Source organism: Lepidochelys olivacea, assembly GCF_965140295.1.
Source record: "Lepidochelys olivacea isolate rLepOli2 genome assembly, chromosome: 11".
In the NCBI taxonomy this organism is placed as follows: Eukaryota; Metazoa; Chordata; order Testudines; family Cheloniidae; genus Lepidochelys; species Lepidochelys olivacea.
In genome coordinates, this window is record NC_140421.1 from 80,523,023 (window position 1) to 80,550,813 (window position 27,791).

At 54.2% G+C, this 27,791-nt stretch overlaps 3 protein-coding genes across 4 annotated transcripts in view; all 3 read left to right on the plus strand.

The window, feature by feature from the left end:
- LOC311528578 (E3 ubiquitin-protein ligase TRIM39-like) overlaps positions 1 to 27,791 on the plus strand; it is a gene marked incomplete at both ends in the record, with an annotated part of 424,825 nt that overhangs the window by 328,234 nt on the left and 68,800 nt on the right. The gene's annotated exons all lie outside the window — the stretch shown is intronic.
- On the plus strand, positions 1,359 to 5,965 carry LOC311528163 (butyrophilin subfamily 1 member A1-like). 2 transcript variants are annotated; one of them, XM_084642864.1, is made up of 3 exons: positions 1,359 to 1,805; positions 2,341 to 2,528; positions 5,221 to 5,965. In XM_084642864.1, the coding sequence occupies exons 2-3, from the start codon at positions 2,507 to 2,509 to the stop codon at positions 5,763 to 5,765; spliced, it is 567 nt and encodes a 188-aa protein (XP_084498990.1). In that variant the 5' UTR covers positions 1,359 to 1,805; positions 2,341 to 2,506; the 3' UTR covers positions 5,766 to 5,965. The 2 variants fall into 2 exon arrangements, with proteins under 2 accessions (XP_084498990.1, XP_084498991.1); XM_084642865.1 differs by having other exon boundaries at positions 2,354 to 2,528.
- LOC311528161 (uncharacterized protein) lies at positions 8,053 to 21,982 on the plus strand. The gene is made up of 5 exons (XM_084642862.1): positions 8,053 to 8,151; positions 12,166 to 12,259; positions 16,151 to 16,277; positions 16,636 to 16,749; positions 20,549 to 21,982. Exons 2-5 carry the CDS (start codon positions 12,236 to 12,238, stop codon positions 21,481 to 21,483), a joined length of 1,200 nt encoding a protein of 399 aa, XP_084498988.1. The 5' UTR covers positions 8,053 to 8,151; positions 12,166 to 12,235; the 3' UTR covers positions 21,484 to 21,982.

The following is a 27,791-nucleotide window of genomic DNA, read 5'->3' on the forward strand; positions in this document are numbered from 1 at the left end:
TTAAAAGACAGGTCCAACGTCACACTGGAAGTCTGTCATGGTGAGGAGGGGCATTAATAAAACCCCAGCTTTTCACATTTCTAGCAGTGGGGAGCACAGGCCACCAGCTGCATTGAGGTGGGCAATCAACTTGAAGCCCCCACCTCCTCCAGTACAGCGACTCAGCAGTGAGGCTGCACCCGACCCTGACACATGCAAGAGCTGGGCCTGCCCCACAAACAACCCAGAGCCCTGTCCCAGGCGCACCAGGTGAGGGCGGGCTCAGCCCAGCAGGATCCAAGTGTGGGGCAAGAGGTTTCTGTGTGGGGCAATCTGGGTGTGGGCAGCTTGGTGGAAGGATCTGGATGCACAGGGGCTCGTTGCTGGGTTCTGGGTGCAGGGGCCATGGGATTCTGCGGGATCCAGGTGATGGTGGTTGGGCTCAGCAGGGGTGTGGGGGGGTCTGGTTGTGAGAGATGGGACTTGGTGGGGGGGTCTGGGTGCTGGGGAAGTGGGGCTTGATGTGGTGGGGGTCTAGGTGCAGGTTGTTGGAGCTCAGTGGGGTGGGGATCTGGGGGTGGGAGGCTCGTCAGAGGGATCCAGGTGCAGGGGGCTGGGGCTTGTCCGGGAGAGGGTTCAATGGGCCTGCTTAACGGGGGAGGCCCAGTGGCTGCTGAGGGGACGCCTCATGCTGGGCTCCTACTTCCCCCTGCGATTCCCCTTTTCTTCTCCACTCCCCTCCCCTCACTCCCACCTTCCCCTCCCCACCCTATTCCACCCACTTCCTTCCCCACTGCCTCTACCCCCCACCCCCACGACCCTTCCCTCATTTCTCCCACCCCTCTACCCAGCCCCACAGGAAACAGGAAGGCTCCCAGCACGCAGAGGGGCAGCGCGACTGGTTCTAGGACCCAGGGGGCTTCATTCAGCTGCTGGGTCTGTGGAGCCCCAGACAGCAGGGCAGCTCTGCGTATGGGGGGTGGGGGTGGCACGTGACCCGGGTGCCCTCAGACAGCTCCCCCCGCCCCGACCTGGCTGCGGCCCCTGTGTGGGAAGGCAATGCCTCCCTGTGCCTCAGATACGTGCCCACCCATGGAGCCAGGGAGAGAACCCAGGCGTCCTGGCTCCCAGCCCCCCTGCTCTAACCACCAGCCCCCACTCCCCTCCCAGAGCCGGGGAGAGAACCCAAGAGTCCTGGCTCCCAGACCCCCTGCTCTAACCACCAGCCCCCACTCCTCTCCCAGGGCTGGGGAGAGAACCAAGGCGTCCTGGCTCCTAGTCCCCCTCCCTCTAACCCACCAGCCCCCACTCCCTTCCTAGAGTCAGGGAGAGAACCCAGGCGTCCTGGCTCCCAGCCCCCCTGCTCTAACCACCAGCCCTCACTCCCCTCCCAGGGTCGGGGAGAGAACCCAGGAGTCCTGTCTGTTACTGCTGCCTCCATGCGCAGAGGCACAAGCCGCAGCTATCTCAGCGCAGGGGATTAGCTGTCTCCTGCACCCAGGGTTGCCATGTCCCGAGCGTGATTAGAGGTGACCTGTGACTGGGACAAAAGTCTACCCTCCTTGTTGCGTCACACTTTGAGTTGTTTTCCAGGCTGCTGGCAGCCTCTCGGAGGGAAGAGGACTGAACCCAGCAGGGTGGGAGATTGCCTGGCCCCCAGCCCCGAACCAAATTCCAACTGCCCAGCACTGCTGAGGGCAAGGCTGGGCACCAAGCCTCATCTCGGCAGGCGCTTCAGGGGCTGGGAACACATGGGGATTGGATAAGCAGCCCCCAAAGGATCTGTATGAGCCAGGAGGGGTCAGGCAGCAGCTAGGCCTGAGCAGGTAGGAAGGCATGAGGCGAGTCCCTCACAATGGGCAATTCGTATGGGTGGACCGGGTGGGTCAGCGGATAGGACACTAGGCTCGGAAGCAGGACTCCTGGGGTCCATCCCTGGTTTGGAAAGGGGAGTAGTGAGGTCTAGTGCGGGCCTGGGATCCAGGACTCCTGGGGTCTATCTCTGGAAGGGGAGTGGGGTCAAGTGGGTCAGAGCAGGGGGGCTGGGAGCCAGGACTCCTGGGGTCCATTCCTGGTTTGTGGAAGGGAGTGGGGTCAAGCAGATTAAAGCAGGGGGAGCTGGGGTCAGGTCTCCTGTGTGATCACAGTTAGTCTGTCTATGCGTCAGTTTTTCCTCCATAAAATGGGTGTAGTGGTCCCATGCCCTTATAGGGGGGTTGTGCGGATAATTTAATGTTGGCTAAGGGAGGTGGGATAGTCTGGCAATGGGGGTGGGGTGGCTCAAAGGTATACCGACAAGTCCCATAGAAAGGACAGTCCCTGTGGGATGGCGGCACAGAAGCTGGAAGTTATGTCTGGCAGGTTCGTTCCACAGCAGCAGAGATTCTCCTCCAAGGATCCACTCCGGATAGCTGCTTTAGCTCCTGAGCCAGAGGCTGGTTGGTCACTGCAGATCCCATATCCCCCTTTGGCTGCCCACATCCTAGCTGTCCTCCTGGGCTCCGATTCCTTGCGGGGTTACCTCAGGATGAAGGTCTACAGAGAAAAAGGTAACTACTGCATGGTTCCCAGGGTATCAAAGAAACAGACCCCTGCAGGCCCCGGTGCAACGTCACGGGGCCCTACGCACCAGCTAGCCACACCATCGAGATACCCCATTCTCCCATCCTCTGCAGGGAGACGGACAATCCCCACCCCCCTCTGCTGCCCTGTGCCCATGATACTGTATAGCCACCCCTTCCCTTTCCCCACCCCACCCTCTGCTGCCCTGTGCCCATGATACTGTATAGCCACCCCTTCCCCTTCCCCACCCGACCCTCTGCTGCCCTGTGCCCATGACACAGTATAGCTGCCCTGTGCCCATGATACTGTACAGCCACCCCTTCCCCTTCCCCACCCCACCCTCTGCTGCCCTGTGCCCATGATACTGTACAGCCACCCCTTCCCCTTCCCCACCCCACCCAACCCTCTGCTGCCCTGAGCCCATGACACAGTATAGCCACCCCTTCCCCTCCCCACCCCACCCTCTGCTGCCCTGTGCCCATGACACAGTATAGCCACCCCTTCCCCTCCCCACCCCACCCTCTGCTGCCCTATGCCCATGACACAGTATAGCCGCCCCTTCCCCTTCCCCACCCTCTGCTGCCCTGTGCCCATGATACTGTATAGCCACCCCTTCCCCACCCCACCCCCTGCTGCCCTGAGCCCATGATACTGTATAGCCACCCCTTCCCCACCCCACCCGACCCTCTGCTGCCCTGTGCCCATGATACTGTATAGCCACCCCTTCCCCACCCCACCCGACCCTCTGCTGCCCTGTGCCCATGATACTGTATAGCCACCCCTTCCCCTTCCCCACCCCACCCGACCCTCTACTGCCCTGAGCCCATGATACTGTATAGCCGCCCCTTCCCCTTCCCCACCCGACCCTCTGCTGCCCTGTGCCCATGACACAGTATAGCCGCCCCTTCCCCACCCCACCCTCTGCTGCCCTGTGCCCATGACACTGTATAGCCTCCCCTTCCCCACCCCACCCTCTGCTGCCCTGTGCCCATGACACTGTATAGCCACCCCTTCCCCACCCCACCCTCTGCTACCCTGAGCCCATGACACAGTATAGCCACCCCTTCCCCACCCCACCCCACCCTCTGCTGCCTTGTGCCCATGACACAGGAAATAAACTTGTTTGTCTTAGCGATTAACTGAGGACTGAGTGGACTTTATAAATGATCTGGAGGATGGTGTGGATTGCACTCTCAGCAAATTTGCGGATGATACTAAACTGGGAGGAGTGGTAGATACGCTGGAGGGGAGGGATAGGATACAGAAGGACCTAGACAAATTGGAGGATTGGGCCAAAAGAAATCTGATGAGGTTCAATAAGGATAAGTGCAGGGTCCTGCACTTAGGATGGAAGAATCCAGTGCACCGCTACAGACTAGGGGCCGAATGGCTAGGCAGCAGTTCTGTGGAAAAGGACCTAGGGGTGACAGTGGACGAGAAGCTGGATATGAGTCAGCAGTGTGCCCTTGTTGCCAAGAAGGCCAATGGCATTTTGGGATGTATAAGTAGGGGCATAGCGAGCAGATCGAGGGACGTGATCGTTCCCCTCTATTCGACATTGGTGAGGCCTCATCTGGAGTACTGTGTCCAGTTTTGGGCCCCACACTACAAGAAGGATGTGGATAAATTGGAGAGAGTCCAGCGAAGGGCAACAAAAATGATTAGGGGTCTGGAACACATGAGTTATGAGGAGAGGCTGAGGGAACTGGGATTGTTTAGTCTGCAGAAGAGAAGAATGAGGGGGGATTTGATAGCTGCTTTCAACTACCTGAGAGGTGGTTCCAGAGAGGATGGTTCTAGACTATTCTCAGTGGTAGAAGAGGACAGGACAAGGAATAGTGGTCTCAAGTTGCAGTGGGGGAGGTTTAGGTTGGATATTAGGAAAAACTTTTTCACTAGGAGGGTGGTGAAACACTGGAATGTGTTGCCTAGGGAGGTGGTGGAATCTCCTTCCTTAGAAGTTTTTAAGGTCAGGCTTGACAAAGCCCTGGCTGGGATGATTTAATTGGGTATGGGTCCTGCTTTTGAGCAGGGGGTTGGACTAGATGACCTCCTGAGGTCCCTTCCAACCCTGATATTCTATGATTCTATGACTTATAGGTGCTAAAGTTTTACATTGTTTTGTTTTTGGAGTGCAGTTATGTAACGAAAAACCTACATTTATAAGTTGCATTTTCATGATACAGAGATTGCACTACCATACTTTTATGAAGTGAATTGGAAAATACTATTTCTTTTATCATTTTTACAGAGCAAATATTTGTAATAAATAATAATATAAAGTGAGCACAGTACACTTTGTATTCTGTGCTGTAATTGTAATCAATATAATTGAAAATGTAGATAAAAGAACATCCAAAATATTAAATAAATTTCAATTGGTATTCTATTGTTTAACAGTGCGATTAAAACTGTGATTAATCACAAATAATTTAAATGTGATTTAAAAAAATTTTTTTTTAGTTAATCGCGTTAGTTAACTGCGAGTAATCAACAGCCCTAATAGTAAATGTTTTTATGTTCTATGAGAATCTCTGCCCAGGGCCCTCCCTGCTGTAGTTAGTTTCCAGAGCCTGGGAAAGGGGAATGGATGAGCTCTTGTTTGAGCTACTGCAATAGGCTTTGCTGCTTCTATCTGTAAGCCTAGGATCTCCCCTGCTGGGTTGTCTCTCTCCACAGAGGATGTCATTCTGGACCCAGACACAGCTCACCCCAGTCTGACCCTTTCCAAGGACCGGAGAAGCGTGACAGCCACAAACACAAGGCTGGCTCTGGCCAATGACCCGGGGAGATTCGACGTTTACTCCTGCGTGCTGGGCTCTGATGGCTACATATCAGGGACGCATTATTGGGACATGGAGGTGGCCGACACAGGGGGCTGGGCTCTGGGTGTCACTAAGGAGTCCGCCAGCAGGAAGGGATGGTTCAATTTCAGTCCCGAGCAAGGAACCTGGGCCATCCAGCTCTCCATGGGCCAGTACCGGGAAGTCACTGCAGATTGGAGCCCGCTGGACCCGCCGCAGAGCCCCAGAATGATCCGAGTGTATTTGGACTATGAAGGTGGGGTTGTGTGCTTCTATGATGCAGACACCATGGCCCCCATCCACACCTTCACTACCTCCTTCAAGGGGAAGATCTACCCATTCTTCTGGGTCTGGTCTGTAGGGACTTCCCTTAGACTGTGTCCCCCCCGCAACTCTCCAATAACTGAGGGCACGGTCTAGAGGCTGCTGCCCTTTCTAAGGACATCAATGGACATTGGATGGTGTTTTGTCTCAGCTAGAGATTGAAGTGTGATCAGGGTAATGCGTCTGCATTTTAGCCTATGATGCAGCATCTCCCGTAAACACCTCTGTTCTGCCTGCCATGCTGCCCTTTGTGCATGGATGGGAAATGCTCCCTAATAAAACCCAAGCAGCCGCTACCTCTTCCTTCCCCTTCTTAATTGCCGTCTCTGCCACAATGCCTCCAGAACTCAGGCTGGTGATCATGGCTAGGCAGGTGATCTGCTGTGACTGACTCTTCTTTATCTTTCCTATCCTACTCTACCTCTACCTCCAGTTGAAAAGAAATACACTGGGTCCCCCTGTAGCTAGCTAAGCTGGTCCAATTCTTCCCTGTACCATGGAGAAATGAGAATTCTGGCTTAGCACAAACATTCAGTGTTTTGTTCTAGAGGGAACTGATGAAGATAAGATGGCAATGCAGGTCTTTCCTTCTAGGGGTATAGGGTATAAACTGGCAATAAATACACTGAAGCTGGAAATAAGGAGGAGGTTTCAATTCTAACCATCAAAGGAGTGAGTTTCTGGAACAGCCTCCCAACTGGAATCGGATGGGGTGGGGGGGAGCTGGGGGAAACAACCTATTCAAGGAGGGATTGTGAAAAGTTTGCGAACGAGATTATATATGGGGTTCTTTGCGATGGCACAGACTGAACTCTGTCACCCAGAAGGTCCCTTCCAGTCCTATGTCCCTAGGTGAAAAGAAACTAAGACAAGCCATGACCTTTAACACATTGGCTTCCTCCCTAATTTTCTTACCTGAGGCAAGGATGCAACCACCTGTCATGGGATAATTACATTTCTGGCATGTTGAGACGGTATGTGTAGGGTGAGAGCAGAGATGCTGGGTAGGCCACTAGCTGTTTTTAAGAAACTACATAGGCTCATAATAGATGCTGATGGAGGCTAGAAGTAGTCCCTGTCTTCTCCTATTTTGAGCTTTTGAGAAAACATGGCATGTGGTTGCAATGGCAGATCTTTCCAGGGACCAGTCGCCCCGAGCAGGACTTTCCAGAGTGATTGAACTCACTCGCTCATTTGCACCGTGCTGGGCAGGACAGGGGGTTGAGTTGCGGGAGGAGGTGAAGGCTCCGGCTGGGAGCGCGGACTCTGGTGTGGGTATGGGGATGAGGGATTTGGGGTGGAAGAGGGGGCTCCGGGCTGGGGCTGAGGGGTTCGAAGTGTGGGAGGGGGCTAGGGGCTGGGGCAGGAGGATGGGGCGTGGGAGATGGTGAGGGGTGCAGGCTCCCAGAGGTGCTTACCTCAAGCAACTCCCGGAAGCAGACGCATGTCACCCCTCCAGCTCCCAGGCGGATGTGTGGCCAGGTGACTCTGCACGGTGCCCAGTCAACAGGCACCACCCATTGGCCACTGTTCCCAGCCAAGGGGAGCTGCAGAACCGACACTTGGGCAGGGGCAGCAGGCCGAGCCCCCTGGCTGTCCCTGCACGTAGGAGCTGGAGGGGTAATGCCCAACGCAGGCAGAGAGCCTGGCTTAGCCCTGCTGTGTCGCCGACTAAAGGCCGGAGCTGCCAGGGTCACTTTTTGACCAGGAGTTCCAGCTGAAAACTGGACGCCGACCTGGGAACCCAAACCCCTTTAAAAGTCCACACTGGGAAACGTGCCGGTAGTGAGTCCCTAAACGTCTGCCCTCAGTCCCTTCACTGGTTCTGCCTCTGCTAGGGCGGCCAGCTTGGGATGGGGTATTCCTGGGGGGCCCATCACGCGACACGATCTTTAATTAAAGATGAACCTTGATCCCTGGAGGCTGGCGCGCCTGGGAGCGCTGAGCGGAGCTGCCATGGAAACGTCCTCCTTCTTTTGCAAAGTACTCAGCAGACTTGTATGTTGCATGCTGTGCGGGGCGGGGGCGGGGGCGGGGGCGGGGGGGATAAAAGGGATCCCGGTTAAAGTTGCTCCCCCACTGAGGGGGCGCCCCTGCCTTGCCCATTGTCTGCGCCCCCGCACGGGGGGGGGAAGCCCCGCTGGAGCCCGATCCTGCCCCCCTCCAAGCCCTTTGGCTGCATTTCCTCCGCCTGAACCATGAACCCCCCCCGCAGAGCCCGCCCCGGGCAGGTGGGAGCTGAGCGGGGGAGACACCCAGGGGCCTCGTGTCTGCGCCCCCCGCCCTGCAGCGGGCGTGTTCACCACTAGGGGGCGCAGCGTGGGCTGAGACAGAGCCTTCAGGGCTGCAGGCGGCAGCCAGAGACGTCGGCCGGTGGGCCGAGCAGCTCGGCGCTCCGCTTGTCAAGCCTGGGTCAGGCGGCGAACGGGCTGGAGGGCGGGGCTCGGCCTGGCGGCGCGCGGCGCGCAGCCGTTGCGGACCGGTGAGTGCGGCCCTTCCCCCCACCTCCCACTCACCTGCCTGAGAGCCTCCCTCACAGACCCCGCCCCGCGCCCCCGCCCGAGGAGACTCCCCCACAGAGCCCGCCCCCTGCCCCTCCCACAGGGCGAGACCGCCTCCCACAGACCCTGCCCCGCCCCCTCTCCCACAGACCCCGCCCCTGCCCCTCCCACAGGGAGAGACTCCCTCCCACAGACCCTGCCCCGCCCCCATTCCCCCACAGACCCCGCCCCCTGCCCCTCCCACAGGGAGAGACTGCCTCACACAGACCCTGCCCCGCCCCCCCGCCTGATGAGACTCCCCCACAGACCCCGCCCGCATGGGGAGAGACCGCCTCCTGCAGACCCTGCCCCGCCCCCTCTCCCCCACAGACCCCCACAGACCCTGCCCCCTGCCCCCCCCAGACCCTGCCCCGCCCCCTCTCCCACAGACCCCGCCCCTGCCCCTCCCACAGGGAGAGACTCCCTCCCACAGACCCTGCCCCGCCCCCATTCCCCCACAGACCCCGCCCCCTGCCCCTCCCACAGGGAGAGACTGCCTCACACAGACCCTGCCACGCCCCCTCTCCCACAGACCCCGCCCCTGCCCCTCCCACAGGGAGAGACTCCCTCCCACAGACCCTGCCCCGCCCCCACTCCCCCACAGAGCCCGCCCCCTGCCCCTCCCACAGGGAGAGACCGCCTCCCACAGACCCTGCCCCGCCCCCTCCTGAGGAGACTCCCCCACAGACCCCGCCCCCCATGGGGAGAGACCGCCTCCCGCAGACCCTGCCCCGCCCCCACTCTCCCACACAGAGCCCACCCCTGCCCCTCCCACAGGGAGAGACTCCCTCCCACAGACCCTGCCCCGCCCCCACTCCCCCACAGAGCCCGCCCCCTGCCCCTCCCACAGGGAGAGACTGCCTCACACAGACCTTGCCCCGCCCCCCCCGCCTGATGAGACTCCCCCACAGACCCCGCCCCCATGGGGAGAGACCGCCTCACACAGACCCTGCCCCGCCCCCTCTCCCCCACAGACCCCCACAGACCCTGCCCCCTGCCCCTCCCACAGACCCTGCCCCGCCCCCCTCCCACAGACCCCGCCCCTGCCCCTCCCACAGGGAGAGACTCCCTCCCACAGACCCTGCCCCGCCCCCACTCCCCCACAGAGCCCGCCCCCTGCCCCTCCCACAGGGAGAGACTGCCTCACACAGACCTTGCCCCGCCCCCCCGCCTGATGAGACTCCCCCACAGACCCCGCCCCCATGGGGAGAAACCGCCTCACACAGACCCTGCCCCGCCCCCTCTCCCCCACAGACCCCCACAGACCCTGCCCCCTGCCCCTCCCACAGACCCTGCCCCGCCCCCCTCCCACAGACCCCGCCCCTGCCCCTCCCACAGGGAGACTCCCTCCCACAGACCCTGCCCCGCCCCCATTCCCCCACAGACCCTGCCCCCTGCCCCTCCCACAGACCCTGCCCCGCCCCCCTCCCACAGACCCCGCCCCTGCCCCTCCCACAGGGAGACTCCCTCCCACAGACCCTGCCCCGCCCCCATTCCGCCACAGACCCCGCCCCCTGCCCCTCCCACAGGGAGAGACCGCCTCCCACAGACCCTGCCCCGCCCCCTCCTGAGGAGACTCCCCCACAGACCCCGCCCCCCATGGGGAGAGACCGCCTCCTGCAGACCCTGCCCCGCCCCCACTCTCCCACACAGAGCCCGCCTTCCACCCCTCCCACAGGGAGAGACCGCCTCACACAGACCCTGCCAGGCCCCCTCTCCCACACAGAGCCCGCCCCCTGCCCCTCCCACAGGGAGAGACCGCCTCACACAGACCCTGCCATGCCCCCTCTCCCACAGACCCCACCCCCTGCCCCTCCCACAGGGAGAGACTCCCTCCCACAGACCCTGCCCCGCCCCCACTCCCCCACAGAGCCACCCCCTGCCCCTCCCACAGGGAGAGACTGCCTCACACAGACCCTGCCCTGCCCCCCCGCCTGATGAGACTCCCCCACAGACCCCGCCCCCCATGGGGAGAGACCGCCTCCTGCAGACCCTGCCCCGCCCCCTCTCTCCCACACAGAGCCCGCCTTCCACCCCTCCCACAGGGAGAGACCGCCTCACACAGACCCTGCCACGCCCCCTCTCCCACACAGAGCCCGCCCCCTGCCCCTCCCACAGGGAGAGACCGCCTCACACAGACCCTGCCATGCCCCCTCTCCCACAGACCCCACCCCCTGCCCCTCCCACAGGGAGAGACTCCCTCCCACAGACCCTGCCCCGCCCCCACTCCCCCACAGAGCCCGCCCCCTGCCCCTCCCACAGGGAGAGACTGCCTCACACAGACCCTGCCCTGCCCCCCCGCCTGATGAGACTCCCCCACAGACCCCGCCCCCCATGGGGAGAGACTCCCTCCCACAGACCCTGCCCCGCCCCCCTGCCTGATGAGACTCCCCCACAGACCCCGCCCCCCATGGGGAGAGACTGCCTCCCGCAGACCCTGCCCCGCTCCCTCTCCCCCACAGACCCCGCCCCTCCCACAGACCCTGCCCCGCCCCCTCTCCCCCACAGACCCCGCCCCCTGCCCATCCAACAAGGAGAGACCGCCTCACACAGACCCTGCCCTGCCCCCTCCCCCACAGAGCCCGCCCCCTGCCCCTCCCACAGGGAGAGAGACCGCCTCACACAGATCCTGCCCCGCCCCCTCCCCCACAGAGCCCGCCCCTGCCCCGCCCACAGGGAGAGACTCCCTCTCACAGACCCTGCCCCGCCCCCTCTCCCCCACAGACCCCGCCCCCTGCCCCTCCCATGAGGAGAGACCACCTCACACAGACCTTGCCCCGCCCACCGCCTGAGGAGACTCCCCCACAGACCCCGCCCCCATGGGGAGAGACTGCCTCCCACAGACCCTGCCCCGCCCCCTCTCCCCCACAGACCCCGCCCCCTGCCCCTCCCACGAGGAGAGACTGCCTCACACAGACCCTGCCCCGCCCCCTCTTCCCCACAGACCCCGCCCCTGCCCCTCCCATGAGGAGAGACCGCCTCCCGCAGACCCTGCCCCGCCCCCTCTTCTCCACAGACCCCGCCCCCTGCCCTTCCCGTGGGGCAAAGACTCCCTCCCACAGACCCTGCCCTGCCCCCCACCTGAGGAGACTCCCCCACAGATCCCACCCCCATGGGGGGAGACCGCCTCCCACAGACCCTGCCCCACCCCCTTTCCCCCACAGACCCCGCCCCCATGCAGAGAGACTGCCTCCCACAGACCCTGCCCCGCCCCCTCTTCTCCACAGACCCTGCCAGACCCCAAACATTTTTCACACCGCAATAACAATAGCGACAATAATAAGGAAATAGAAAGATTTTGCGATCCATTCAAAAGCTTCTGGTGGGTCCAGATGTGGTCCGTGGTCCACCTATTGACTGCCCCTGAGGGGCAGGGCGGGAGTGTTGGTTTAGTGGCTTCCCATAGAAACCAGGAAATCAGAGGCAAAATAGACACTCATGGCCCCCCAAAATGTGGCAATCCCCTGCGAGGTTTCCATGTGCACAAAGCTGCTTTTGTGCCACAGACGCCATCTGCACGTTCACCTGGGGGATGGGCAGGAGGGGAATGCCTGGAAAATGATGGTGGGAGCAAGTTCACAGGATGATCCCGGTCACCAGTGCAATTGAAAAGAGGGAGGGTTTTCCCAGCGTGAAGAGTCTAAGTGTCTGGCTTTGTCTACACTGACAGCGGCAGCGTTTTAATGCTATAATGCGGTCGCGGCGCCAGCGCTGTAGGAAAACCACCTCCACGAGGGGCGTAGCTTCCAGCACTAGGAGCCTGTCTACACTGGCAAGTTACTGCGCTGAAACTTGCTGCGCTCGGGGGTGATTTGTCACACCCTTGAGCGAGAAAGTTTCAGCGCAGTAACTTGCCAGTGTAGACAGCCCCAAGTGTGTAGGGCCTGGGCAGTGGAATCAGGGAGTGAACTGAAGCCCATTCTGAAACCTCTTCAATGCCCTTTTCACCCTGACAGGCTGCAGAGTAACAACCAGGTTTCGCTCCAGATTCACTCCAGATTGTCACCTTTTCCCAAGGGACGGGAAATGGATTCCGTGAAGCCAGCTCAGGTAGGGGATTGTCAAGGGGTTGTGGAAGCAGGGCTTTTGCCTGACTGTGCAGTGGAAAGGGGAGGGAGCAGGATATGCAGAAGTTGGGGAGACCATTTACTGGTCATGGCAGAGGGGCCATGTACATTGGCCAGACCGGACAGTCTCTACACAAAAGAATAAATGGACACAAATCAGACGTCAAGAATTATAACATTCAAAAACCAGTAGGAGAACACTTCAGTCTCCCTGGACACTCAATTGCAGACCTAAAAGTCGCAATTCTTCAACAAAAAAACGTCAAAACCAGACTCCAATGAGAAACTGCAGCACTGGAATTAATTTGCGAACTGGATACCATTAAATTAGGCTTGAATAAAGACTGGGAGTGGATGGGTCATTACACAAACTAAAAACTATTTCCCCATGCTAATTTTTCACCTACTGTTATTGACACCTTCTTGTCAACTGTTTGAAATGGGCCATCTTGATTATCACTACAAAAGTTTTTTTTTCTCCTGCTGATAATAGCCCACCTTAATTGATTAGTCTTGTTAGAGTTGGTATGGCAACCCCCATCTTTTCTTGTTCTCTGAACATATATATCTTCCTACAGTATTTTCTACTGCATGCATCTGATGAAGTGGGTTTTAGCCCATGAAAGCTTGTGCCCAAATAAATTTTAGTCTCTAAGGTGCCACAAGTACTCCTCTTTCTTTTAGCTCTGAGGTAGTGGTGAATACTGAGCATCTGCAAATGAAGTAATTGCTTCCAAGACTAGAAAGGTATACTAGATGAGAGCCAGCATGCAGAAGGGTTTGGATTAGAAAAAAAGAGAGAGTCGATCAGGAAAAGTGGGACAGGCAGGGAAGCCGGAGAAGAGCTACTGGAAACATATTAAAAAAGGTGCTTCAGAGAGAGAGAAAGAAAAACAGAGCGGAGCAAAATTGACTGACCAGGAACTGAAAAGCAATAGCGATTAAAGAAAAATACCAAAGCATTTATAAGAGCGATTTAAAGGGATACCAATGGACTTATAAAGTAAGCCTGCTATTCTTTTAATTATAGTAGAGAATAGACATAGTGTAGGATAGTATATAGGATTTGTGTTTTTGAGTTTATAAGAATGCATACATTTGTGTTACCGATTGCAAGCTAACTATGCAAACTTGAAAGCAATTTAAGAAATGCTGTCAGCAATTTGTTACAAACTGGCCATTTCTAGCAAAGTGCTTTCCTTAGAATCATTTAAACTGTATGCTGTTGCAGTTTCAATGCTTTGTAATTTGCAGTAAGGGATTTGTTTGATTCCTATTTCTAGATTAGATTGTAGGAGGCATTGTTACTTTAATAAAAGGACACTGTTGTTTAGGAAAGAATACTGCCTGTGTCAATTACTTTATCTGAAGGTTATATTGTGTCCTTTAGTATTTGCCTTAACAACCCTGGGAATTTATACCTTGGGGAGGACAGATTAAGGGAGCAACAGGCAGGTCATTACCTAGGGGCACCCAAAACCTATTTTGGGGTAACAAGTCTGCTGCCTATTCCCTGGACCTCCACACCTGCAGCACCTTCCTCAGCTGGTTACCCACCTCCCTGCCACAAGTAACCCCCCTGCATCCTCTTCATTCTGCCTCCCGTATCCCATCCACTGCTGCTTATCCTCCCCTCCTCCTGGGGCCTCTTCCAGCTACCTCCTGCCAGTTCCCCACAACACATGAATCCCTGTGTGCCCTTAAGGGTCAGTCTGCCTCCCCACCTCCCACTTACCCCCCATGCATCCTCCTGTCCAGCCCTCAGTCTGCTCCCACCCCTTCCCAAACACATCCCCTGTGACCTCCTTCATCTGCCTCCTGCCCACACTCACGCTTCCTGTCCAATCTTTGGCCTACCTTCTGCCTTCACTGCCCTGCACGCAACTTGGTCTGCCTCCTAGTGGCTGTCGCAGATCCACAAGATCCATGCTACCCCCCCAGCTTTTAAAAAGCTCCTTGGAGGATCCCCTTCAGTTGGCCAGACCCCCAAGTGGTCCCACTCTTCTATAACGGCCTCACCGCCACCAAGAACGAGGGTCTGGGCTCCAGCCTTGCTGCTTCATGCCGTGAGCTCTGCCCAGCGAGTCCCGCTGAGCCAGGGTCCTGGGCAGAGACCTGTCTGCTCTGCAAGGACCAGTTTATCTCAGCCAGGATTTGCAGTGACATCTGGCAGCCCTTTCCAAACAGAGCAGGGTTTACTACTGAGCCGGGACCCAGCATGGGGAAGCCCTGAGATTAGCAGAGAGAAGCTATGGTTAAGGTTTAGCCATAGCCCGTCCTGGCCAGGCCAGTGCAATCAGCCAGCCAAGCTGTGATGGATTCCATTACCGGCTCTGTCTCTTTGGATGTGTCTACATAGCAACTAGACACCCGCAGCTGGCCTGTGCCAGCTGACTCGGGCTATGAGGCTTAGGCTGTGGCGCTGTTCCATTGCTGTGTAGACATCTGGGCTGGAGCCCAGGCTGTAGGACCCTGTGAGGTGGGAGGGTCCCAGAGCTGGGGCTCCAGCCCAATCCTGGAAGTCTACACAGCAATGAAACAGCCCCTCAGCCAGCGCCTCATGAGCCCAAGTCAGCTGGGACAGGCCAGCAGCGGGTTTCTCTTTGCTGTGTAGACAGATTCTGTCAGTCCAAAGTGAGAGCTCCATGTCTCTCCAGAAGGCAGCACCTAACCCTGCCACCTGGCACCTTTCCCCTTTGTTTTCCAGTTGGGGCCTCAGCTCATCTTCCCAGTCCAGCCATGGGGGAGGTTGGGGGGAGTCTCCTTCCTCTGGGTCGTTGGTTGCCAGGGGTGTGTCCCAGCCACTGGGGCTCCCGCTGTCTTTTCAGATTCTCCATTGATCTGGGGGTTGGTTTCCAGCAAGCCCTTTAATGGCCCAGTCATTCCACCCCAGACAGCAAGATGACCACACCCCCCACACTCCCGGCCCCCTGCATGTCTTCTGTGCTGCTCCAGAAGAGGTGTTAACCCTCCTGCACCCACTGGGTAGCTATGCAAGGTAGAGAGGAAAACTGAGACATGCACGTAGGAATCACAGAAAATATTAAAGAAAATTTCCACTTGGTCACACGTACCCCAACACGCATCCATCTGCACCCCCCCAGCCTGCCCCCACCCCAGTGACCCTGCACTCTTCCTGGTTAAGCTCCTCCCCACACACATCCCTTTTCTTTCTATTTTTCACAAATCCTCCTTCCCCTGCCAACTGACTCCCTGTTGTCCCCCTCATCCCTCCTCAGTTTGCCACCCCAAATATATGCCCTCCTCTGCATCCCGCCCCGCCACACACACGTCCCCTGTGACCTTCCCAGTCTGCCAGCTCACCCCACACACACACGCCGTCCACTTGTTTCTTCCTCTTCCCGCCTCTAGCTCTGTACTCAGTCTGCCAACTCCAGAGCCCCAGCCACGTCCCCCCAGGAGAGCCTGGCTTCAGCCTCCGTGAAAACAATGGTAGCTGGTGGCCACCTTTGCTAGGGGAAGCCTCTCTTCCACACGTCAAATGGTGGGGAAATGGAAGACATCTTGAGTAAGGGCATCTTGGCATCAGGCTCTCCACTATCACAAAAGCAATGGCAGAGGCCAGCCATGTTGAACATGTGCGATTTCACTGCCAGGAATGCTGAGACCACACATGTCAATTCACAGATAAATACTGTGATACCCACGATAAAATTACTGGAGTCATGGTTTCACCACTGTAACAGCATGTTTTTAAGCTAATCTTTCAGAAATTAGCCCCCTCCCCATCATCCCCAAGGACTGTTCCTGCTCTCTGTGAATGTTCCCAGCTCTTTCTGCAACTGAGCTGGGGCGGGGTGGGCTGTGGCTGGGACAGCAGGTTGTAAGTGGGGGATGCTTGTTATTGATACAGATGCCAGTGACCTTTGAGGAAGTGGCTGTATATTTCACCCAGGGGGAATGGGCCTTGCTGGACTCGGGTCAGAGAGCCCTCTACAGGGACGTCATGCAGGAGAATTACAGGAATGTGACCTCGCTGGGTAAGGATTCCTGTCCCCTTGGTGTTAGAAACTGGGCATCTTTGATGTGCCCAGGTCGGCTTCTCCCCAGGGTTCTTCCCTGATCCCTTAGATTTCAAGGGAATCAGTCCCATAGTCCCAGGCTGAGTAGGGTTAGGAAGGTGTAAAGAGTTTGCACAGTGATGCTGTACCAGAGTCATAAAATCCCCCAGTGAGTGGAGATCCCAGAATCCCTTTCTGCCCTCCCCAAAGGCTCTCCAGGAACACTTCCCATCCCTTTGGTTTATACAAGGGCACCCATCCACCCAGCACACTGGAAATAGCTGTCTGAGAACAACGGTAAAACTCAGCTCTCACTTCATTTCTTTTCCCGGGGCAGGTTTTCCAATTCCCAAGCCCAGCATGATCTCCCAGCTGGACCGAGGGGAAGAGCCATGGGTGTCCAATGTCCAGGGGTCCCAGGTTAGAGAGATCCTGAGAAACATCCCCAGAGGTGAGAAATTGGTTAAACGCATGTGGAAACCGTCCGTCATTGACTTACAGTGCTGGGATTCCCACGCAGGCCCTCTGAGCTCCTCCGATTCTAACTCAATGCCCCCAGGTCAGGACTGTGCCTGGCATGTGTCGTGTCCTGCTGGCAGACGTAATTCATGGCTTTCCACTCACTCTGACAGACTCCTGACAGTAGCTCCCTGCCCCCTGAGTGTTCAGATGGGATGTGGAGGCAAAATTGGCTGTTCTCCTTCCAGGTGTGTGAGAGCTGAGTGACCTATAGCCAGAGAGTTTTCCCTGGTGGTTCCTGTCAGTTTGCCATGCATGTCTTCATGTATCCAGGCAAAGGAATAAAAGGTGGAGACACCCAGCACCCAGACAGCTCCTTCTCACCTGCAGTGGCTGGTGGTCAGAGCTCTCCATCGGCTGTTGTTCACGGGTTTCCTTCTTTCTTCCGAGGAGACTTTTTTCTGTAAATAGTTCTAGTAACTTATTGTGCACCCATGTTTTTCCCACTAGAGATTTGGTTCTTTCTTATTTTATAAAGTTGTTTTTTCTTGTTTTTCTCTGCGGCTCTATTACCTGGTACCTAGGGGCTTGGTTATGTCAAACTCTCCTAGAATTCAGCACTGTCTCACTTGCAGGGTGTCTAATCCACTGAACAACCCTCACACTCAGTGAGGGGCACATTAGAGACAAATGCTCTATTTGTAGATCCTTCAAGAAAAGAACACAAAAATATAGGGACATAAGGTGGAGTGTGCTGTACATCTCTTCTCAGACCTCAGTCATCTGGAGTCCAGTACTTTGTCCTAGGCCAGGAGTTTTCCTATGGATCTTTGTTCCCCTTATCTCACCATATCCTGTAAGAGCTGTAAGTCAGTCTCACAGCAAGACTTCACTTATAAATCAAAGACCTTTTCTTCTTCAGAACTGGACCCTGGGAGCTGAAAAGCCTCAGCAGAGTCCCCATGAGAACTCTCAGGTAACAAGGTTAGAGAGCAGGTAGAGATTAGCTGTTGCCCAGTGCTGACAGTCAATCAGAGCAGGAAATCCAGCCATTGACTCCAGGACCAGAGCATGTTTCCTTGAGAATGGCTCTGACAATGTGATAAAGGCATCAACTTCAGTACTGCCAGAAACATTATTGTGACCCACGACACCTGATGCTCATGCAATGTCATGAGATTTGCTCTGTCTGTGGGTGCAGGATTCCCCTTTGGTGCAACAAGGTCCAACTCTGACTACTCATAGGGACAGCCTTTATTACAGTTGGAGATGCCCTCATCACTGGCTAGAACATGTGTAGGACCAATACCATCAGCCATGGCATTCTCGGCCTCTTCAAAGCCTCCAGTACCGGTTTCTTCTACACAGATTGTTCCTATATGACTCAAGCCATCAGTACCAACATTAAAACCTACCGCCAAGAGGCACAGATCCAGAGGCTGTACTCTGGTGAGTCCTCCTAGTATCACACCACCGATGGCCACCGACTGCCCATATTCATTATCAGATTCAGAAGAAGAACCCTATATCTTGTTCTAGAGAGGGAGATCTGGATTCTCTCCATTACATTTTTTGGTGACAAAATAGAGCATTCAGTGGAGATACCACAACGGTAGATCTAGACATAGATCTCAATGATGTTGCCGATAAACCCCGTGTCATATGAGTGCATGCAATAGCTGTACTAGAGCCTATGCAGCATCCCTCCAACCTCTGGGCTGGCTTCTCCAGACTGTTTTTTAAGAGAGTTTTGTGTGGGCGGGAGTTGAGTAAGGGGTAAGACTCACCTTATAACTCAGGCTAATTGTGCAGAGAAGACACACTCTGCCAATAAGATTTGTGAAAGAAATAACTAGTCTTTTTTCTCAAGTTACGGTGCCAACAACCCTGAGATTAGAGATTAGCATTGTCTCCTCCCCAGGATCTCCCTTTGAGCCTATGGCTTTTGTCCTCTTCAGTACTTAGAATCATAGAATCATAGAATATCAGGGTTGGAAGAGACCTCAGGAGGTCATCAAGTCCAACCCCCTGCTCAAAGCAGGACCAACACCCACAAAATCATGGGTGGCCACTCATGCAGTCCCGGAAAACAGGACATTCTGGTACTTCCCAGAATGTCATGAGCCTGTTCTTGCTGACATGACCCCACCCCACCAGTGTGACTTCTCATGCATGGTGTGTGTGAGCTCACTGCACGTGGGGGGTGGAATTTTTAAGAACACGCCACCCCACACTCACCAGCATGCAAGGACACACTGTCAGGGGTAGAGCGATGCGCTCTTCAGTATGGCATCTCCTGTCTGATACGGGACAAAACCAGTTTTGTCTGAGTACTGGATGGGGAAGTGCTCTAGAAAAGCAGGGCTATCTGGTTCAATACCAGACCAGTGGCCTGCCTGATTTATCAGCTAAGATCACCTTTCCAGTGGCAGTTACTTCTACTAGAAGGGTTTGGAAACCACAAGCATGAATTTCATATCACTCCCCCCACCCCTTGGTGTACTCTTTTTATAAGAATAAAGTTGCTTTAAGGCTTCATCCACAGTTCTTCATCAAAGGCGGTTACCGATTTCCATCTCAATCAAACCATCTTTTTCCCTCCCTTTTCCCCCAAACCATGTTCACGTAAGGTTGAGGAGAAACATTTGCTGGATGTCTGCTGGCCCTTGCATTTTATCTGGACAGGACAAAACAGTTTCAGTCTTTGCCACAATTCTTTGTTTCCTGTATGGAGAGAATGAGAGGACAGGAGGTTCCCATACGGTGAATTTCTGGGAGGATCACCTCTCATTCACTACAAGTTATGATCTTGCAAAGTTAAAACCTCCTTCCAAGCTGACAGCATCTTGTGTGAGAGCCTCGGCAGCTTTCCTACAGGATATTTCCATCCCAGATAACTGCAGGACAGCAACCTGGTCTTCAATTCACACTGTTCCCAAGCACGGTGCCCCTTCAGCCACTTCCAGAGACTGTGCTAGCTTTGGAAATTCTGAAAAGCAATTACAGAACAGCTAGACTTCAAACCCTTCTCCATAGAACACTGTTTGGGAGTCACCTGAAGTGGACTAGGCATACAGAATCACTCAAAGAAAAAAAATACATACCTGTACTGGTTGTTTTCCAGGGCATCTTGCACATATCTATTCCAGCACCGGCCCTGCTCCCTTCTCCTTCAGAGTCCATTAGGACAGGATCCTGGTGGGAGGGATAGCTCAGTGGTTTGAGCATTGGCCTGCTAAACCCAGGGTTGTGAGTTCAGTCCTTGAGGAGGCCATTTAGGGATCTGGAGCAAAAATTAGGGATTGGTCCTGCTTTGAGCAGAGGGTTGGACTAGATGACCTCCTGAGGTCCCTTCCAACCCTGATATTCTATGATTCTATGGTGCAAATGAACTGAGATGGTGCAGGGGGAGCTCTGTCCTTCATGTCCTCACCTGGATGCATGAGGGCATGTATGGCGCATGTGCCACCCCAGTGGGTACCACTACAGAAACTCTCCAATTACAGTGCATTCAGCATTCACACCCATAAATTGGAATAGACATGAAATGGAACAGACATGTGCAACATTTTGAAAACATCAAATACAGTGCATGTAGGTAGCTGATTTTCCCCTTCTCTCTTTCTTCATGGAAAGGTTTTGGGTGGGAGGGGGCGGGATTCAACTCCTGATTTGTCATTGTTCCCAGCAATTATTTTGGTTTGTTTCCCCACTTTCCTGTTCTCCTTTTCTGACCTCACGTTCCCCCAGCACAGGGACTGACTCCTGTCCGGATTCTCTCTCTGTCCCAGCAGGCAATGAGACTGTGAGTGAGAGCAATGAAGAGAATCCTTGTCCCACAGGTCCTGAGCGAATGGAACCAAAGGGCACATTGCCTGGAAAGTGTGAAGGGGATGATTCACAGAGTCCTGGGCAGGCCAGAGAAACTCAGTGCAGGCCAGAGAAGCAGCAGGGAAACCCCCCAGGGAAGACATTGGATGAATCCACTCACCGAGGGGGACGTTTGGAAGATCACACTGTGGCCACGATCCAGGCGAGAACCTGCACTAAGGAGAAGCGGTTTGAATGTGCTGAGTGCAGGAAATGCTTCAGTTCTGGATCACACCTTATTAGACATCAGAGATCTCACACGGGAGAGACCCCCTATAACTGCCCTGAGTGTGGGAAACAATTCAATGACCAATCAAACCTTATTAGACATCAGCGAACCCACACAGGAGAGAGACCCCATAAGTGCCCTGACTGTGGGAAATGCTTCAGTCAGAGATCAGGCCTTATTGTACATCAGAGAATCCACACAGGAGAGAAATGCCATAAATGCCCTGACTGTGGACAAACCTTCACTCAGAGTGCACATGTAACTCGACATCAAAGGATTCACACGGGCGAGAGACCCTATGGATGCCCAGAGTGTGGAGAAAGCTTTGCTTGTACCTCAGACCTGATTATACACCTGAGAGTCCACACGGGAGAAAAACCCTATAGCTGTCCCGACTGTGGACAAAGCTTCACTCAGAGTCATCACCTTACTGACCATCGGAGAATCCACACAGGAGAGAGACCCTATATCTGCCCCGACTGTGGGAAAAGCTTCAGACAAAAATCTGGTTTCAATGTCCATCGGAGAAGGCACACGGGAGAGTGCCCCTATCAGTGTTCTGTCTGTGAGGAAAGGTACAAGACCAAGACTTCCTTAATATTCCACATGAAACTCCACATAGACTAGTGCCGGCCATTTCCCCTCCTCCTCTCTCTGTATCTGTAGCGATCGGAGGAACGGGGGGATAATAAACAGTTGCCCAATGCCCTAGGGAGCCAAGTGGCACCACTGTTGACGTGTGTGCTGGGTGTCTCAGGAAGATGGAGGCACCGGGAGCTTGACATTATTATTACAGTATTGCATTATTCTCTGACCTTCTCCCATTCCTTCCCGGCGCTCTGTGTCCCAGGGAGACTTTTACCGAGCCAAAGGGTTCAGCTGGGTTTCCTGTTTTCAGCCAGGGGCTCAGTTCACATTGTTGCACTCTGGGATTATTCTGGAAATTGCCGCCCTGGGAGGCATTTTCTCCCTGTTTCTGCATGGTGGAGATGAGGAGAGGTCTGAAATTTCTGGAAATTCGGATGTCTGTGGAGTCTTTATGGCTCATTGAATTATTTTCTCACTATTAATTATGTGTTTTTTATCCCCAAATAAGATGCAAATAAAACTTTTCTGGCAAATCCCATTTTCCTGAGCAGCCTGGGAATTTCAATGGTTCTTGAGCTCTGGGAGGGGGAGAGGCCAAGTGTCCCAGACTGGGCGAGTTGTTTGCCTCAGCAGGAATCACTCATTCCCCCATGTTCAGCCCTTTCACTGATGTCCCAGCCCATCCAGCCTTAGAAGTGGGAATGCAGGTACATCTATATCTTTGCTCTTGCAGCTCTACTGGCCTCTGAGCTTGATCTTTGGGTCTTGCCTTCCCCTCCACAAGGGTTCAGGTGTACTCTGGTAAGCTTATGAGCATGCATGAAGGCTCGTTCATTGTTTTCAGTATGTTTTCTCTGGAGTTCTTTTACGTGAAGACTAAAATAGGGTTGTATAGCAGGAACTGTGTGGTGACATGTAACTGCTGACAGTCACTGCTTTCAGTCTCTGAAGAGACACTGTTTTCAGTCTCTGAAGAGACAGCAAGCAGGTGCCCTGGGGCAGACTGTCTGAGCTGGGAATAACACAGGGAAGGCAGGGAGCTTTGCAGCCTGGAAATACTCCACACAGAAATGTAATGCCTGCGGAGCAGAAGCCTGAGATAGGTCCCCTGGCTGCATAGACAGCTAGTGCCTCCCTAGACGGGGCGGGGCACAATCTAAAGGGGAGGAGGACATGTGACCACCCCATGTGTCTCCCCTGCACAGTGCCACCCCCCGCCCCACCCTGCATGCAGCCTCGGGTCACAGCTCTCTTCCTGCCTGACATTACCTGAGGGGAAGGGAGTTTACTCTGTTTCCTTCTCTCACAGCGCCTCCCCACCACACATTTGGCCACTCTCCCTGCAAGCTGGGTGGGAACGAGGATGGAGCCACTTCTGCCTGAGAGAGCCTGGCTGGGAGGCAGCAGCGGCCCGTTTCCTGCCCAGGCTCAGCAGCCGGGGACAGGGGGCAAGCTAAGCTCAAGCTCCCCCCTCCCAGCAGCTAATTGGGGGCAATGCCAAACAGCTGATAGGTGGCACTGCCATCGGCAGCTTGGGAGAGGGTGGAGACCAGTGAGCAGCCAGTGGGGGCCTTGTGGGGATGGGAACAGGTGGAGTGAAGGCAGGGCCCTAGGAGATGGGCCCTCAGTGCAGAGAGAAGGTGGAGCACCCGGGTGTGGGGGAAGTAAAAGTCAGCATCTTTGCTTAGCCTGTCTGGATTGAGGGGGGCACCCTCAACTGAAATGAACTTGCTAAACCAGAGGCTTGAAGGCTGGACCCCTGTGAAAATAAGAGGGGGTGGGGACAGGTGTCCCTGCCAGAAGGTGTTGGCTCTCTCTCTGAGTCCCAGGCATGGTTTAACCTGCCTCTCCCCACAGTTCAAAGATAGAGCTAAGTAGGGCTCCATTTTTTTAAGTGCTCACTAAAGCTGAAATCACTGGTTGTGGGACAGCATTTCTGCCCAGCATGCTTCAGCAGTGAAGTTCCCCCCCTCAAGAGCTGATAATCACTGAGAGCTGAAAGTCACTAATAGCTGGGGGTGGGGGGAACTTCAAGAGGCTGACTTGGAGAGGTCACAGTAGAGAAGCAAGTGGCAGCAGAAGGTGACAGTGTGCAATGCAGCAGCTGGTAGAGTGGCCAGTGGAGTGGAACGGCAACTGGCGGGGCGGCCAGCCAGAGCAAGTGCTCAGAGGGCAGCGCAAGCAAGGTGCCTTCTCCCCACACCCCCAGGTGGGAGGTGACCTCACACAGATGCACTTCTTCACTCTGGGTCCTCACTGACCAAGGACAACCACTGTGAGTAGGGTGTGGTGAGGGAGTAGTGCGGGGCATGGTAAAGGAACTTTTGGTTGTAGAACTCAAGAACCTGAGGCAGAAGACTCTGCTCCATGGACTCTGGGGTCAGCGTCCTGCTCACAATTTCATGAGTATGAATCCTGTTTGCAGCATTTTCCCTGATTAATGTCAAGTGACTTCCCTCCTTTCAGTAAAAGTTTCTTTTCTACACTGAGACTCTGGGGAAGGATTGCCTCTAAGAGGTGCCCAGAGATAGTGTGTAATTTTCCCAGTTACTGGATGGGGGCTTGAGCCTGTTCTGTGTTCTGTTGTTGAAAGGGAACCTCTAGATATTGAATTGGCCTGGTTGCTGCTGACTGCACATGGCAGAAGGGTTACACATACATTAGTTTATTTTTTAGCTGCCTAGTGTCACTCTCTTATGGGCAGGTGAAGCATCAGATTATGCAGTTTTTCACTGGTACATTTTAGACAGGCCTAAATGTTTCCACTCCATGGCTTCTGAGAATACGGATGGCAGCGTATGAATATGAGCTCTCAAGGGATATTTTCTCATATTTCCACGGGACACACATAGCTCAGGTATTTCATCTTGTCCCAAAGAATGAACAATCAGCTTGTCCACACATTCATCAGGAACTTAATATCCATATCGGTGAAACATAACTTCATCTGTATCAATCACTCTTCAAAAACATGTCTTCCTTACCAGAGGATCCGCCTTTGGCGAAAGATACCTTCTTTGTGGATCCATTTGTATTGATCATAACTCCAGTCATCTTTTCTAACCTTTTGCCTTTCATCGTTGTACAGGAACAGCTTTCCATTTTGGGGTTTAGGGGCTGGGAGAGTCTGTGACGGGATCCCTGGGGTGCAACCTGGAAATAGGGTATCACTGTGCCCCCTTAACTCTCCAGCCTGGGCTGTCTCTCACAATGCTTTGCTAGTGACAACCAGCAGACACCTCCATACGCTGTTACTCAGCACAAAAGCATGTGGAGCCCCACACCCAGCTAGATTGCATGAATACCCCAAAGCCACTCACAAATCACACAGAGAAAGGCACCAGCCAATTACCCCCCAGCTTTGCACATCACAGCTGTACCGTCCTGCCCTGCTCAAAAGCCTGACCGGTGTATTTTGTATTTATTTTGTGGTCCGTGCCTTCCTCGATGTGGAGAGGATATGCAAAAACATTTGTAAACCTTTGTAAGCTGAGGTTTCCCAAGCTCTTCAAGCAAAATACATGGTTTTAGGTAATGTATAAAACAGATTTATTAGCTACAGAAAGATAGATTTTAAGTGATTATAAGTGATAGGCATAAAAAGGTTGGAGATCGTTACCAAAGAAAGTAGAAGATAAATGCACAATCTAAATCTTAAACCTTATTACACCAGGCAGTATTTACAGCAGCAATTTTCCTCACGCCTCTGGATGTTACAGTTCATAATACACAGGTTTCCTTCTTTCACCTAGACCAGTCTCCGTAGGTGAAGTTGTTGTGTTCTCAGTGTTCCTGTTGATTCCAGAGTTGGGGGGGGAGCAAGACCAAGACACAATGCCACTGTCCCTCAGTTTATATTCTCAGTCCATGTGCATGGGTCGGCAATGTGTCTGTACACTGAGACAGGTGTCCACCATAAAAATGTTTAGGTCTGTGGGCTCAGGGCAGGAGGGAGCTGGGGTGGGAGAGGCTGCATGGCACAGCCGGGTTCTGGGAGGGAGTTTGAGTCCGGGAGGAAACTCGGGGTGGGGGCTTGGGGAGGCTTGGGGTGCCGCATGGGGGGTGCTCATCTCTGGCAGCTCAAGAAGCTGCCTGACCCCGTCCCTGCTGCTGTAACTGGTGGGAGTGGCAGAGGCACAGCCGGACGGCTCTGCACGCTGTCTCTGTCCCCGCTCCCCAAGTGCTGACTCCATAGCTCCCAGCCCATTGGCTAGGCCGCCGGGAACTGTGGCCAATGGGAGCTGCGGGAGGCGGCACCTGCAGATGGAGGCAGTGTTCATGACCTTCACAGAGTTGCCTGGCCAAGCCTCCGCCAGCAAAAGCAGGCACGGCACGGGTTGCTGCTTGTGGGGAGCTGCTGGAGGTGAGTGCTCCCCCCACCCCATCCAGCACCACGCCCCCTCCCCCGCACCCCAACCCCCTGCCCCTGTCTGTTTTGGAGAAGGGAGGTTGAAAGCATGTATGGGGGCAGGCACTTTGTCTAGTGGAGTAAGTGTCTGTTCAGCTTGGGGAAGGGTATCAAAATCTGAGTTGCCAACTCTCATGGTTTTATCACAAGCCTTGTAATATTTGGTGTTTTAAGCACTTGGTTAGACAATACTGGAATCTGGTTATTAGACTATAAATTGCTGAGGGCAGGGAGCCTCCTCCTGGTCCTAGATCCAAACTCCCTCCCAGAGCCTGCGCCCCCCCCACTTTCAACCCCCCCCACCCCCCCGCACAAAGGACTTCAGTGTAGCTGTGGTGGTGAGGTACATTCAAAACCGCTAAAGTGAGTTGAATTTATGATTATTATTGTTATTATTAGCTAGCTAGCTAGGTTACTGGGGTTTTTCAGTGTGGAAAATTGTGTGCTATTTTGCGGGTTGAATGACTGAATGACATAACCACTCTCCAATGTCTGTCACTAAGTCCAGTGATTTTGTCAAGGGTCCATCGTGCAACATGGTGGTGCCGACCCCTGTTCATGTGCCTAGAAGACACTTGCCCAGACATATCCCAGATCAGCCATGAACGAGTAAACCCCCATTGTGCAGGCTTGTGCAACTGAGCCATAAAGTTGATTAGTGGCTGATTAACACCCACCTGGCAGTAGAGATTCTCGAACTTACAACGTGTTTCAGTACCAACCATACAGCAAAAACTCATAACTGCATACACATTAATGATATGCATAATGGGGCAGACCAATGAGTTTCAGTAGATCATGACTTCTCATACGATACCTTACATGGCATGCTTTTTATGAAATATCACAGCCATTTATGTATAATGAATATGGGGGTTACAGGGTGCTATTTTGAGGTACATCATGTCACAGAGTCCAGTGCTTCTTCATAGAATATAAGGGTTGGAAGGGACCTCATCCAGTCCCACCCCCTGCCCAATCCCCAATTTTTGCCCCAGATCCCTTAATGGCTCCCTTAAGGATTGAACTCACAACCTTGGGTTTAGCAGGCCAATGCTCAAACCACTGAGCTATCCCTCCTCCCCTCTTTCTTTTGGTGAAAGTGGTCCCCATTTATTCATATAAACTAATCTACTCATGCTGGAGAAAATAAAAACTAAACCATGTATTTTACTACAGTTGTGCACTTTATGAACTGCAGGTTTCATTAAAGCTTCCTCAAAGCTTTGCACAAATCATGCTTTGCACAGTGAAGAGTCAGACATGCTGCCGGCTGGACAGCTGTCAAGAGGCAACCGATCATAGAGCAGGGTGAGTAAAAGGGAATACTGTATTGCAATTACGTGGCACTCACTACCAGCTGAACTATTGGCAGCCACAAAAGGGACCTAGAAATTGAGAGGCCTATTCTGGAGCTCTTTACTCCACATATCAGTTGCGCCCGTGGGATTTCCATACCCGCTCCGTGGCTTTGTGCATTTTTGATACCGACTGAAAGCTGCAAGCCGGCGGGAAATGCCAGGGCTCCATACTTCAGGGGAGCACAGATGAAAATACTGGGTAAACAGCAAACTGTAGTCAAGAATTAGTTCTAGAAGAGAAATGGTTTCAGGAATGGAACGAGCCTTCAGATTCTTTCTCTCATGCATGATCTTGAGCTTGCCAGAATTTTTCACTGACTAAACGGTACCAACCAAAAGCAGGTGCAAATTTTCTGCATGATCAGAAATAGTGGTAAACATTGCCTAAATCTGGTACAGTATCATGATGGACGTGTAGCTCATGTCTGTGTGTGGAAGAGAAACAAGGACATTTATGCCTCAACAAAATACCATCTCCCCCCCTCCCCCCCCCACACACCCCCTACCAAAACTCCCTCTCTGAAGTTGTTACAATTTGTCTCATGTGATGGAAAACCTGCCAGAGTTAGACTCAGAGG

Bases quoted from the DNA above. Each gene is read 5' to 3' on its own strand.
- LOC311528161 (XM_084642862.1), top strand. From the start codon at position 12,236: ATGGATTCCGTGAAGCCAGCTCAG. The intron at 12,260-16,150 runs GTAGGGGATTGT...TTATTGATACAG, and splicing joins ATTCCGTGAAGCCAGCTCAG to ATGCCAGTGACCTTTGAGGA. The intron at 16,278-16,635 runs GTAAGGATTCCT...TTCCCGGGGCAG, and splicing joins CAGGAATGTGACCTCGCTGG to GTTTTCCAATTCCCAAGCCC.
- LOC311528163 (XM_084642864.1), top strand. From the start codon at position 2,507: ATGAAGGTCTACAGAGAAAAAG. The intron at 2,529-5,220 runs GTAACTACTGCA...CTCTCTCCACAG, and splicing joins GAAGGTCTACAGAGAAAAAG to AGGATGTCATTCTGGACCCA.